Genomic DNA, 14,823 nt, shown 5'->3' with positions numbered 1-14,823 from the left:
AACGGGCAAACATCGAAGAGATCAAAGCCAGAAAAATTCGAAGATGTGAACAAAGCTGTTCATAAATGGTTACTTATGATGAAGAGTGAGAATATCCCAATCAGTGGCCCGATGCTGAAAGAGAAAGCTCTTGAGTTTGCCGAAGCGTTGGGTGTCGAGTCATTTCAAGCTTCTCAGGGGTGGATGGCTAAATGGAAAACCAGGTTAGTTGACTAAGATTTTGTTTGTTTATCTTCGTGAAGATAAAATCTAAAAAAATGTTACAATAGCTTTGGTAGTTGTTTTTTTAAAATATCAATAGACTCTCTTTCAGAGAGGAAGGATAATTTGCATGGGACTTTCATCCCTAATCCATCACCAGCATTCAATGACTTTCCAGTAATTGTTATTTTGCAAACATTGAAGCTGTCATTCTTCAGAAAGTAAAATATGACTTTTGCAAAGCGTCCTGACTTTCCTAGTGGTAGATGTCCAATGATTTCTCCATCATTTTTCTTGACTGCAACTGCATATTTATCCATTTTATTTGTTGGTTCCATGAAACCATAAAATTCATCTCCAACAGAGGGTGTCCAATTACTTTTATAAACATGATACCCCATGACAAAAGCGTCGATTTCGTACGTAATAAGTTTAATGATAGGAAGTTCTATACAACAAATAATGTCTGTTAATCTTTTGACTTGTTGGACTTTCATGGCTTCCATGCTTTCTTTCACTCGTCAAAACTTCGAAACTTGGTAAAAATCGAATCTTTTTCTATTCGAATTCTTTCACAAATCAAAACATGGTAACAATCGAATGTTTTCTATTCGAATCATGGCCATGGCATTCTAAATTTAGAATTCCATGATTCGAATCAAACAAAATGTAAAGCTCCATCTCCACTAGCCACAACTACAGAGATAAACGTTTTTCTCATCCATTCCTTTCAGGTATGGAGTATCCTTCAAAACCATCGCTGGAGAATCACGGTCCGTCACTGAGGAAATGACAGCGCCATGGTCGGAGACAACATTACCAACCATTCTCTCCCGCTATCCTCTGGAAGACATTTTTAACGCCGACGAATTTGGGATTTCTTTCCCAATAAAACTTTGCATATGAAAGGTGATAAGTGTTCTGGAGGAAAACACAGCAAAGTTAGACTTACTGGTTTAGCTGCTGGTAATGCCTTGGGGGAACGATTACCAATGTTTGTAATCGGCAAGTCCGCCAACCCTCGTTGCTTTAAAGGTGTCAAAACACTACCCTGTCGATACCGTTCGCAAAAGAATAGTTGGATGTCTGGAGAACTGTTCGAAGAGTGGGTACGCGAGCTTGATCGAAAATTCTCTGTCTCTAAGCAAAAAATTGCTTTGATTATTGACAATTGTACCGCACATCCTCATGTTGAAAACCTGGAATGGGTAGAATTGATCTTTCTTCCTCCAAATACCACGTCCCGAACCCAACCTATGGACCAAGGAATTATCCGCGCCCTGAAAGCAAAATATCGATCGCTAGCAGTGGGGAAATTGATAAAAGCCTTGGACGAGGAAAAATCGACTCCGAAGTTCTCGATTCTTGCAGCTATGTACATGCTAAGGAAAGCATGGGATGATGTTTCCAACAAAACATTCACCAATTGCTTTCGAAAATCAGGAATTTCCCAAAAGGATGCAGAAAGAGCGATCAACGAAGATGACGACCCTTTTAAAAGTTTAACCAGCGAAGTAGAAGAAGACCCAATTCCAACCCTCGATGCTGAACTCTCTTACATAAAACGAAGGTTTCCTGACCACATTGATCCTGACTTATCAACTGAAGATTTCATTGATTTTCACATTGAAGTCAGTACATCCCATGGGCGTCTGAAGACTGCTGACATCATTGCTGAGATAACTGGGACTCAAGACGAAGAATTAGAAGAGGTCGACGAAGAAGACAAGGAGGAAAAAGATAAGATCACAAGACCGACGGCCGAGCAAGTGCGTACAGCTATCAACGTCCTCGAAGACTTGAGTATTTTTTCACATTTTGGAGAAGAAATGATAGCTTCCCTGAGGGACTTGAATCGTAATATCGCCAAAGATTTTGATATGAGTTGTGAGCAAACAGTTATCACCGACTTCTTTTCTAAATAAACATTAAAAAATTCATTAAAAGTGTATTGTTTTGACTTTCATTAACCTAATAGCCCCCTTAAAGTTAGACTTAAGATTAAATAATAACGTTTTTATCCAGCTGGTTCACGTAAAGGGAGGACATTGCGCTAAAAGTTGAAAACCTCTACAACTCGAATGTCTCCATAACTCGAACGATTTCCTTTTCCCCGTGGCTGTTCGAGTTATGGAGACTCTACTGTAATACTTTATTAATAATATACTTAATTATGAATGAATATCACAGGGTCCCTGGAAATAAGAAATCTAAAGCCATATTTATTACTTGTAAGAAAAGCTTAAAACATTACAAAAAACTCAGGGAATATAGTTAAATGGAATCACACGCAAAAGTTTTAGGGTATTAAGCTCTCCAGATATTACATGTTCGAAGCGTAATAAAAAATAAGTCAACTTTTCGGGAGAACCTGAGCGTGTTTTTGGGGAAAATTGCATAAAGAGCTTGTGGTAAACATACATTAACGTTTTGACAATAGAGGATAGTCAATAGTGCACACTAAATGTATATCTATATATTCGTCTTTAACAATGCATACATTATTATTTAACTAAAATAAGTTAATAGATTAATATAGATGGCTATAATTTCAAAAGAGATTGCTCAGTAAGCCCAACCATGTTTTCGTCCAACTTGGGAAACTCCTGTGCAACAGTTTATAGCTTTTATAGTTTTTCTTATAACAATATTATATACTTGAAAAGCATTTTCTTACTTTTTTATTGGTATTTTCATGTTCTTCAATAACAACTTATTATACTCAATAACTGATTTGACACTTTCAAATGAGACAGAGGAACCAATATACCATATGCCATACTTTCCTTGCATTTCCAACACCTTCCACAAATAACCTTTCTCCATGTCAGCAGGAGAAAAGCGTGGAAAGTATCTCCATACTTTCATATACAAAATATCTACCCTGTTTGCTCCGATTTTCTTTAAAGAGTTCCTTAAAATGTTTTGTAGTTCGTAAAAATACGGTTCCCGGCTACTCATTTGATATGTGACCGTGGAACGTATTGGTTTGCCATCGTTGCCAGATGGAAATAAACCCTTCGTGTAGTTTTCACCTTCAAAACCATGAAGCGCAGCATAAGTATCTCTTAGTGCCCATAAACTACTATCCCGCGTACTGTTGATAATGTTATCAAACCAGTAATCTACAGCAGACAGTCCCCTTTGAGTTCCCTCTGTGTCAACTAAAGCGGTTGTAAAGTATGTGGGTTTTGTTCGTGAGAAGTAGAATTGTTCATCATATATTTCTTTGTTACTCCAATATTTCATGCTGGTTTTCATTTCTGGACTCCAAATTAAAAAATCGTATCTTTCCCAAGAAGGTGAGTTTCTGCCGACCCTTAATTTGATCCACACATCTTTGTAGTTATTATGTTTTGTGCGATAAACTTTAAATATGTCCACATTGAAGATAATTTTTAATTTTTCTTCTCTAACTATGGTTTTCCAAAGATTCCCAAATCCGTTCCTCAACATATAGAGTCCTAAAATAAAGATATTGATGGAATTATTAAATCTTGGATTCACAAACATTTTCGTCACACAATCTAGCTAACTTAGTAAATTTTAATGTTTCGCTTGGTTTGGTTTTCTTAAGTTGTTGAATATGTTCAGCCTAAAGGTTGGGTTACATTATCATAAAAAGTGTTTAGCAACAGTTGTACAACAGTCACTGTTACGACTTTAATGACTACACCCTCGTCCCAAGGTTTTTTTGCGTTTTTGATATAAGAGAAGATATGAAAACCGCAAAAAACAGTGGGCACGAGGGTGTAATGACTACACATGATGTACAAGAAAACGACACAACACATGTTGTAGAGATTTTTTTCGATCTCTGCAACAATTGCACAACAAGTGTTGCACAACAATTACGGACTTGAATGAAAACCGACCCTAAAGCCAGTCTATCCGATTTCACGCGCTGTTAAACCAACGTTTTTGTGATGCTTAAATTAATCAGATAACGGGCAACCTCGTTCCCAGTGCTTTGATATACATACCTGTCCTATTAGTAACTTGTCCACTAATTCGACTGAGTAAGGACCTCATAAAGTTTGGCGTGTTCCACATCATTCCATAAAGACAAGCAATTTCATTAATTCGCCCATAGCCTTGAACTGAACTAGCCCCGTATAAAATTGGACTCATTACTTCAAGGTTGTGTCTTTTCAAAAAATCTAGAAACGTTCCACGTGTTTGGTGCAGTACCTAAAAAAGAAAAGAAGAAAATTATGACTACCTGCGTGCTCCTGATTGGTTTGTGAGTGTGTCTGGCATGAAAGGCAAAATCCACTTTTGCCGTTTTATTCAATGAGACCCAACCTCGTCCCCAGGACGTCGTGGCCCCGAAAGTAAAATGTCTTGTAAACGTGGTTTATTTTAGCGGGCACCCTTTTTAACGATCACATTTATAAATTAGGAACAACTGAAATTTCCACCAGCTAAATACATTAATCTGATATAGTTTGCTAATTCGGATAGTGGCATTAGTAGGATCATTTTTTATTTGATTGTGATGAAAAATATTTAACAATAAGATAACATTGGGTTATTTTAGAGAAAAGAAAACAACTGACGAAATGAAGTTTACTTTTATTTTATAGAAGTAAACATTTTTTTCTTTTGTATTATTATTTTTATTATTGTATTTTTGTGCTTGAAAGCTGGTTAAATATTTGATTTCCGCCAGCGAAGGCGGAATCTTTAAAATCGCCCGAGGAGATAGATGGAGAGATAGAGAGATAGAGATAGCGTAGCTAGGCTGGACACCCAAAACTTATCCAGGCTAAAGCCTGAATCCTCGTATTGACAGATTTTTTTCTGAGAACGAGGCTAAAATGAGTTTTAAGCCAATAAGAATCCTAACAGCAAAATAAATTGTTTTATTATCCAATAAACAATACTTTATTTTAAGTTTATATGCTATAAAAAGCTAAATCTCGTGCAGTGTAGTGTAGCATAATTAAGATCGTCCAATAATGTGCCATCTCTGATGTTATTAACGTTTCCCTTTAATAATTACGTCATTTCCTTCTGTACAATTTGTAAGCACGTAGACTAAAGCTATATTAAGCAGAACTAATTAATTATTCATGAATTTTAATATAAAGAGGAATTGTTGAGGCTGAATATTTTTGGTGAAAGATAATGTATTATAGCTATAAAATCGTGACAAGTGTGTTTTAAAAGAAAAAATAAGAATATGTAGTCTAAAAATAACCTTTCGTAACTGATTATGTAAAAACAAATTTGTTGCCACCTTTAAAGATATTTTCCAAGTTCTTTTTCAGAGAAAAAGAGAAAATCAATAAATTTTCAGCCTTGGCGTTGTTCTTATTTTGTTTTTATTGTTCATCCATTTTCAGGTTTATTATTTTTCTTTTAAAATTGTTCTTGTAGAGAAATGAGAATTATGTAATTTAAGTTAGCTATGATTTACAGTTACAATAATAATCAAAAATTCAATTTTAAAATTTTAGAATATTCAATGATTTTGTTCCATATTACTCAGTCTTCTTCAAAGTTCAGTACTTTTTCAGATTATTGCTAATGGCGGAAAACTTTAAGCCGCAGGGCTTCTTGTTTATTACTTCTTTTGAAGGTGATGCTTCTGTTCGCTTTCTCAAAAGTTGTATACAAGCTTAACCCTATTCGGTCCGGGGGGGGGGGGGGGGGCGGACCCTGACGGGTTTTTTTTAATGACTCCTTATTGCTATGTTATAGGGCTATGAAACTTACTGAGTTTCAATATTTATCTATTAGACACATGCATGCAAAATTTTTAGGTCTCATACCTTTCAGAGGCTTTGATATTGGCTATTACTCGAAACTACCCCTAAAAATCTCTATGAAATCCTTATAATGGGGAAAATTTAATAACTTCTGTCAGGATTATCCTTAGAACTTGAAACTTGCAACAAAACTTTGTTCTATTAAGAAAAATCATTTTGCAAAATTTGGACACGTGATTAATCCGATTTCCCGATTTTATCGGATTTTACTCAAAAATCGGAAAAAACGAATTTTCGGGCAATTTTTGGCAATTTTTTAGGCGATCCACGTAAAAACCAAAAAATATGTTAAATAACTTTTATTTACCTTTCAGAAAATTCAAACAGAATGCAAAAATTCGCTCTGGAACAAAAGTAATTAAATTTTAAGCAGATAGTGGCATTTTTAACAAATTTGAAGCTTCTGATAACGTCACGGAAAATGTGCTGACCCAAGCAAAAATTTATTGCTGCCATTTTGTTCCTTTTATGCAATATTTCAGCTTTTTTTTTAACAAATGTTAGCCCATTAAAATTTTTACAGAAATCGATATCTCATTATAATAATATAAAGAGTGTGTCCTTCTGTTTTCGACAAGGAAAAGTGGGTGTGTTCATTTTTTTAGAAGTTAGCGGAAAAGTTTGTCTTATTTGTTAATTTTTCTGACGTTATGGCACGATGTCTATATGCATTAGACTGACGTCAATTTACATAATAGATCAAGGCTGCATAAGGTTAACGTTTCATTATTGTCTTTTATGTGCTTTTGCTTTGATTTTTTTTATTTTTATTTAACTGTCATTTGCGCTTATTTTGCTGCACTCTTAATCTTGTAAATAAGAATCGAAGATAAAAAAAAATTACTTACACATGGTGTCGGTTCCGGCATTAAGTCTCCTGTATAATTTCCAAATATAGTTTCGTGAAGTTTCATATATTTGATGATAGCCTTCACCAATCCCATCTTAGCGAGGGTGACATTTGTTGTTTTAAAATACTTCATAGCATACAATATTACGTATTGATCATAAGGTATTTGCCTCGACATATTATCCAGCCAGATCCCAGATATTGGCAATTTTACTAAGTCGCCTGGAGTGTATTTCCTAACTAAAGGAATTACATTATCTTCATAGTCTGGAGATAAATAAACCGCGCCCATTTCATGTCCAACCCCTCTATGCTGGACTGTCCAAGATTTACCACCAAGCCATTTTGTTTTTTCAAGTATAACAACATTTTTGAATCCTCTCTCCTTTAACGATAACGCCATGTGTAATCCAGAGGCGCCAGCTCCAACAATGACTATCTTCTCATCGTATGATGTAGGTCCATTTATCGAAAATGGCAGATATGTCATGGCAGAAATGGTGCAGAATAAATTTATTAATACACATTTGCCTGCAATTGCCATTCCAAACCGTTGTTAACTTGTAGTTCCGTTTTACTTAAAATTATAGACTCGATTAAAACACTTTTTTTCTGAGAAGAGTTTCTACGTTTTTTAAAGTAGCTCGTAAATTACTTTACTTTTATAGACTTAAGTAGTGCTGTACAAATAAACAAACAGAAAAGACACACACAGAAAGCAAAATGTTTTTATGCCTTCTTAAACAACCCACGATTTCAGTTTCCTGACGTCTGCAGAAAAATAAATCTTGAATGCGTCTTTTTTTTACTTTCTTAAAGTAAAATTATTTTTTACATAAAAGCTTATGAAAATTCTCAGTATTTGTCCATTATGTTATGTTATGTAAAATGACATGTATTTTGCGTAGACAAGTTAACTCTATACGCTGACTAATACAAACATAAAATATTCACACTTTCACGCATCCCCGTCCCCAGGGTCTTTTGGTCCCTGAGCCGTTCTTGCAGAGCGGCAACAATTAACTTTTTGCTGTTGATAAAGTATTCAAAAAAGGGAGTAAATTGTACTTTTGACGTCAAGAAGAAAAAAAATATAAGGCTTTTAAACCTTTGTATCACCGTTTTAAAATCGCCATTTTGGATATTTTAATACTAGTGGGTCAAAAAACTCCTCTCTTGTTCCCACCATGATAAACACGGAAATAAACCAACTAAACTAATCCAACTCAAATTCTTAAACAGAAGAAACAATTTGTAAACAACTTGAAGTGAGTTAACGTACAAAAAAGAGCAATAGCTCCTTGTTCTGTTCCTTGTTATAAAAACATTTCCTCGTACGATGACAAGTGTGATTAAAACGGTAGCCATCCCCGTCCCCAGGGTTTTTTCCCTTATGTGAGATGAGAGATGACGTCAAAAAATATTAAAAAGACAAAAAATCCTGGGGACGCGAGTGAACGGTAGCTTGATTTCGATTTGAGCATTGGCAAGATCGATCCCAGAACTTGTTGTCTCTTTTTGCATATCGGATGGAGAGACAAACATGGCCAGACTTGTCAATAAGTGCAGCGCAGATGGAAAACAAAAGGCCCTGAGGACTGAGTTGGTCTAACTCAGCGACTGGCGAGCCTGTAAAGTGTAAAAACGGACCATTTCGCAGAACTCTTTGAGATAAACCTCAAAAGAACTTCTACTTCAAGGTTTTAATTTGAAATACTCTTGAAACGAGAATGGGAAGCAACATTAAACCGTACTCCTCCATGAAATCGCACTCACATATATGTATTCTTGCACGTAAGAGCTTATGTACTTTTTCGTATAAGTACTTCTGTGAAACAAATACTATATGTTTCTCACTTATGTTGAACAATGTTCAATTGTAGCTATAGGGAGTATAGGGAGGGCGTTAATACACAATTTCAGGTTTCGACGGTCAAACTCCATACGCTCTCTCGATACTCCTCGTGACGTCACAGATTTCATCATCCCTCAAATGAGTAGGCAAGTCACGTGACATCCGACAAATCTACTGACATCAGCAAAAATTAACGCTCGAAAAAGATCACGTGACTTATCTGACAAATCTGCTGACATAAACCCTCAACAACATCTGACAGAATCCCACGGCATTTTGAGTAGCGGGGGAATTCCCTAATCAAAGTTCTGTCCACTGATACTAATTGAGGTTTTAAAATCTTTAAATAAAAAGATGTTGAAATTTGGAAACCGTTAAGTCAAGGAATTTTACACCAACGCAACACCACTAACTATCGAAGATGTGAAAATTGAAAACCTTTTGTTGAGTGATTCTGTTCCAGGAAACAAAGGTAAGGATGACCGATTCGTGATTGGATATTAGGACCAAGACGGTAACCTATCACCGATATTAATTAAAACCCCTAACAAATCTACTCTTAGGGTGTCCCTTAATACAGTGAAAATTCTGCGTTCATGATGTTATTGGATCTTGGTGACTATCCTTAGTGGTTAGAAAAATACGAGATCTTAAACAAGGTGGAGTCTTTGGAGAGGCATTGCTTCACCAACATCAATGTAAAGAAAGATCGCTATATCAATCCTAAACTTATATGGAGGATGTTTCTCTAGATAGCACTTGCAGATGGTGCAGATTGCAGTTTTTTTCAAGAGTTCATTCTTCATTTCCTGCCTACCTTGTACCAGCAACTCTGCGCACTCATTCTCGTTGATGGTATTCACAGCTTTTTTCGTTTGTTGTCGAATCTGCTTCTTGAGCATCATGTAGCGCTGTTTTTACTGCATGATCCAGGTAAACTCATAGTCTGAAATGGTACCATCTTGGATCGCTCTGGAGATCTTATCGTAGACAGTGTCTAGCTTTGACTCTGCTAGGAGTTTGATACACTCAAGTTTGTGCATTTTTTACTGTATCCGCTTCTCGAAGCATTTTTCAAACCTACTTGCCCAATGCCTATTGCAAGAGCAGCTGCTCAACACCAATTGCTATGGGTGATGAAAGTAACAGCAATCATGCCATGATCAGCATAGCGAAGCCCCATACCCCAAAGCTTGAACTTTTTGAAAAGTTTTTCTCTCTCTTTGATCTCATCTCGGAAGAACGTCTCAATCTCTTTGAACTTTTTAAGTCTGTGGGCCTGCCTCTCCTCCGGCATAGTATCGTCCTCAGGCGCACTTGTTGGTAAGGTTGGGTATAATTTTATAACATCGCTCATGTTTTATTCTATGAGCAAATGCATCGTAATTCCTGCAACCGAAACATTCTCGATTCGATCCGTCGACCCTTTCAAAGGAAGGTAGATTGGAGTGTCAAAACTCCAGGTATTTAACTCTATGCATTTAACTCTATGGTGGGAACCAAAGCAAGAATTTTTAATTTCTTCCCATCCCAAAGATGAGCAAAGCAATAAACGATAGCTTAAGTATTTAGTCGTACAACCTGAAGGCTAAGTATGCGCACAACCATGGAAGATATTTGCAACTGCTTAAAGGGGATGACCTTTCAGTGCAGAACATCGTTATTGATGCTCAAGGTTCCTCGTTCAGGGTGAAACTTCCAGACATCTTTGTCGACTATGAATTCCATTCTGGCACTAGCGGGCTAGTGAAGGAGTGAAACAGCCACCCTTCCAGTCTCTGGTCCATTCAACTTAATTTTGCTGTGCGCCATATACAAATGCTTGACTTCATATTTGACAACGTTTGCTGCTACTCTGATAAAGAAGGAAAATACAGTGCCAATGATGCCAGGAAGGGCTGCACCTACCTTCTCTACTAAGTATTTTAAAAACTTTTCAAATCTTTCCAGCTGTTTTTGTATAAAGCCCTTCCCTCAAGCACCTTTTCCAGCACCCGCTGCCCCTGTAACTGCAAGCACAATAGTGGATATGAGCAAGCCAACAGCAGAGACGATGCTCGCTATAGTGATCCCTTGCTCCTGGAACAAGATCTTAAGCTTTTTAATCAGAAATTAATCGCGTTTTGCAATTTTTATCAGCGTTTCCTTAATTGCTTTCAGTTGGCTCTGAGTGTCGGATGATAACAGTCCGTGCGGTGTTTAAACTGCCTTTTTTTGATCCTGGAGTCGTTCTAGATCTTCCTTAGCCTTCGCACAAAATCATCTTACTTTTCAAGTGCTTCAAATTTCCTCGCAAGGTTTGAAGTTCGAGGTTGAGCCCTCTACTCTCCCGTTCGGTAAAACCTTCACCGCTGCCAAGTGAAGTCTTGCCATAAGGCTCTCCGTTTCATTTAGGACGTTTTCGAGTAATGGCATCATTTCGATGTCATCAGACTTCTCCTTGACATGAACAATCTCGTTCAGGAGTTTCTCAGCCATTGCTTTGCTATCTATGTTGAATGTAGTATAGTCGGTAAACCCCATGGCTCGCAAGCAATTTGTACCTACTCTGTATCTCAGCTACGCTTCTTAATTGACCATTCTTTTTTTGTGATCTCTATACCATCGAAAAGAAGTTGGTTTCCTTGTGCCTCAAATTCGTTGTAAAATCTCGCAATTGGCTGCCCCAGCTCCTCACTAAGATGTTCGTAAAGAACGTCGACCATTGATTTTTTCAGCTCTTCTCTCTGGCTTATTTTCGGCGTCAGCGAAGAGCTCGAGTCCACAGGTTCATCAGGCTGGAGCATCATCATCCTCGTCTGGAATGTTCTCCTCTGGTGTAAAGTCGTCTCCTTCGTATATTACATTAATCGGCATTTATTTGCAACGAAAATGTTTATGATATTCACATTCGGAAAGAAACTCGATCCTTACCAGGAAGTTAAAACAATGATGGCAATAAAGGCCAAGAAACAGCGAGTAAAGGTAAGCCATGTCCCATCGACAATCAATCAGAATGAGAATCTCTATGTGGATATTCCCAATGTAGGGCGTTCTGCCCTACATTGGGAATATCCACATAGATTAATTTTTCCGGGGAGTCTTCGACTATTATTTAATTTTGAACTCACAGGGACAAATACGAAACGCACTATCGTCAGCAGTATAGGTAAATCTTTGGTGCAAAAGCTTTGTATAACCTTGAATGGCAACGACGTGCAAAATATTAGCAGCTGCAGAGTGCTCACCTACCTACAGAAATTAATGGTTACCTAAATTTGAACATAAGAATAACCTAATCCTGGAGGGTATTAACCCAAATGATGGCACTATCCGCGCCCTGCAAGTTAAGGCTAGCGATCATGTGGACACTGACGAAGAAAATACCATCGTTGCAGCTTATGGTAAATATTTGAATTGACACGAGACTTGCCGTTCTACCAGGCAGGATTATACGACAAGCTGCAAATCGTTATACATTTTGCAACGTATGGCGATGTTATCAGAGATGGAGGCACAGCAGCCTCAGGGTCTACGCCAGACAAAGCAGCAGACGGAGGATACAAAATCACTAATATTGCACTAGAGTTTGATAAAGTAAACCACTGCGACTGCTATGATATCCCGGTACAGCCGTTTTGCGCTACCCTTTGAAAGAGTACTCCGAAGTAAGGTGATCACGATGAAAAAAGAGGATACACGTTATAATCTTCAAATCGATACCCAAGCAAAAAGTCTGACAGGTGTTTTATTGCTGTTCGTAGACCCAGCGAAGGTTAAGGCTTACTCCGGAGTAAACGAAGTCTTTTACAACCCAAAGATCGAGAAAGTCTCGATCACTGTCGAAGGCGAGCCTGATGAGTTGTATTCACACGCAATGCTTGAAAAAGATCATTTTGAGCAAATTGTCGGCCTTTTCTAAAAGGCTTAGGAAACACTGCTGCAACACAGCCCTGGAGGAAAAAGACGTAGTCATTGCGATCCTTGAAGATGATCTCAAAGACAGGGATAGACAAATTATTTTTCTTGACCACGAGAACTCGAAGCTACGGCAGAGACATGCTCCACACCAATTTCTTATAGACACCGTGCTATGTGTGGTTGATAAAAACGATCCTCACGAGCAGATCCAGGGCCAGCGTAGGCAACTCAACACGAAAATAGGAAACCAAAATGCGACGATCCGCATGATGCGCATGTCTGGTGCCGATTTAGGGACAATACGCTTGGTAACAAGAACTTTTACTGCAACCATTTTACATTACCTGACGATGATACGCGAAAGCTGTTCGAGGGGCTGTTTGACATTGATATGGCGTAAGCGAGCGATGCGACAGCTTACGCAAAATTTGTGACTCTTGTGAGTCATAAAATCTGCTGATATTCGAACCTCCTGTAGAGCACTTAACATAGCATTAACATTAAAAGATGTCCCTTGTAATCCAGCGATCAATTGTCAAGCAGTTCAATTTTAATGAAAAAAAGTTCGATCCGTGTATGTTGAGGGTAAAGGCCAATGTCTTGTAGCCTGCAATGTATTTAGAGCCGTTGGATATACAGATAATGACAATGGCAGGAGGGCGATTCGGACCCACGTTCCTCAGAGATATACAAGACGCTATAAAGACGTTACCAATGCTGTGGAAAGAGAGGTCAATATTGACCTTCCCCAGCCAGATACAGTTTTACTGACAGAATCCAGGCCTTTATTACATTCTGCTAATATATGTTAGGAAAGAAGCAAAATCATTTGTGGATTAAGTTGGGATTATCAAAAAAAAAACGTGGTCATTAAAGAAAAAGATACGCCTCTGGCAATCCTTGTGGGTGATCTCGAAGAAAGATATAAGCAACTTATGGTGTTGGAAGACAATCTAGAGGATAAAGATCGACAACTTGCAGTACAGAGACAGGAAAATTCAAGGCTTCGAGAAAAACATGTTCCATGTGCACAAGATCCTGGTAAAGATAATATGATCGTGATCTAGCGCAAACACACCACACAAAACACTGTGCGCGTGTTCAAAGACATGTTTTTCCTACCAAAAGGACATGGTTAAGTGACAATTTTCCAAAATCAGAAGAGATTGTAGTCATAAACAACCTCAACGGTATACACGCATTCAATAGATTCGAAGAAGGAGAGCACGTAGAACGACCTTACTCGGGATGATTTGTACGATCTATGTGTTCCAGCACTATAAGACTAATGTTTTGTAGCTTCATCAAGCCACAAAAACTACGCCTATAAGTATTAACTCATCAGTGAACCCACCACTGGTGTACCCGCTGCGGGTACACCAGTGAAATGGCCTTCGGACTCGAGAAATTTCCCGTCTTTCAAATAATACAGCACGCGACTGGAAGTTGTTTCTCTACCGGTATTTGATTGTGCTACAATGTGATCAAGTCTATATGTTTTCTTACTCCAAAAAACATCCGTTGCGCGTCTTTTTTGATCACCATGTTCTTCTCCAGGTCGAAGATGATAGAGGTACAACCCATCCTGTGGCAAAGTCTCTTCATCGGGATATTATCGTAACATCTGACTTGAATTCAGAGCCATTGTCACACTGGAACGGCTTTGGATAGCGAAGAGGTCCCGCTTTATAAATATCTTTAATCATGTCCGCAACTTTGCTAGCTTTTTTGTGCGTAGAGGCCTCGCCACCTTGTACCTAGAAGCTACCTCAATGCCTGTGAGGATTTATTTGTACACCCTGCCGTAGACTTTGTTATAAGGCATATAGAGCAAGTCAAATTGGTAAATTTCGTTATGTTTTGTAATGGTAAAATAGGGTAATCAATTTTTTTTGGGCCCCGAATATGTCTAAGCCATAAGAGTTGCGAGACAGCCAGTGTACAACTTTCTTTTTGGGTAGTCCACTTTCTGAGGAGAGAAATTTGATAGCCTTTCGTCCAACGCCAAGATATTCTGGGTTGTAGTAAATACTACTTAATATTTCTGCTTCCTTCTCTGTAGGGATGTGTTGTTTTGCTTTTGACATGTTTATTACATCTCAAAAACGTGTGTTTTCTTCTACAAATATTTATATGCGACCACCCCAGAACAGCCATGGATCCAACAATGAACGTGAGTTCGCCCTTTGTTCTTGTTTGGAATGTACATAAAAGTCGGATAGTTTTGTGGCTTTGTCGATCCT

The 14,823-nt window shown here is 37.9% G+C and overlaps 2 protein-coding genes across 2 annotated transcripts; one reads left to right on the top strand and one right to left on the bottom strand.

The window, feature by feature from the left end:
* Positions 1-1,103: 1,103 nt before the first annotated feature.
* LOC130612985 (tigger transposable element-derived protein 4-like) lies at positions 1,104-2,126 on the top strand. The gene has a single exon (XM_057434312.1). The coding sequence runs from the start codon at positions 1,104-1,106 to the stop codon at positions 2,124-2,126; it is 1,023 nt and encodes a 340-aa protein (XP_057290295.1).
* Positions 2,127-2,662: 536 nt separating this feature from the next.
* On the bottom strand, positions 2,663-7,697 carry LOC130662748 (uncharacterized). Its single transcript, XM_057461672.1, has 3 exons — positions 6,824-7,697; positions 4,185-4,392; positions 2,663-3,665 (listed from the first exon to the last, which is right to left on the bottom strand). The coding sequence occupies exons 1-3, from the start codon at positions 7,367-7,369 to the stop codon at positions 2,875-2,877; spliced, it is 1,545 nt and encodes a 514-aa protein (XP_057317655.1). The 5' UTR covers positions 7,370-7,697; the 3' UTR covers positions 2,663-2,874.
* Positions 7,698-14,823: the final 7,126 nt, after the last annotated feature.

This window comes from Hydractinia symbiolongicarpus, chromosome 10 (assembly GCF_029227915.1).
Source record: "Hydractinia symbiolongicarpus strain clone_291-10 chromosome 10, HSymV2.1, whole genome shotgun sequence".
Taxonomy (NCBI): domain Eukaryota; kingdom Metazoa; phylum Cnidaria; class Hydrozoa; order Anthoathecata; family Hydractiniidae; genus Hydractinia; species Hydractinia symbiolongicarpus.
Note: the sequence above shows the minus strand (reverse complement) of the source record. Positions and strands in the feature narration are given on the sequence as shown.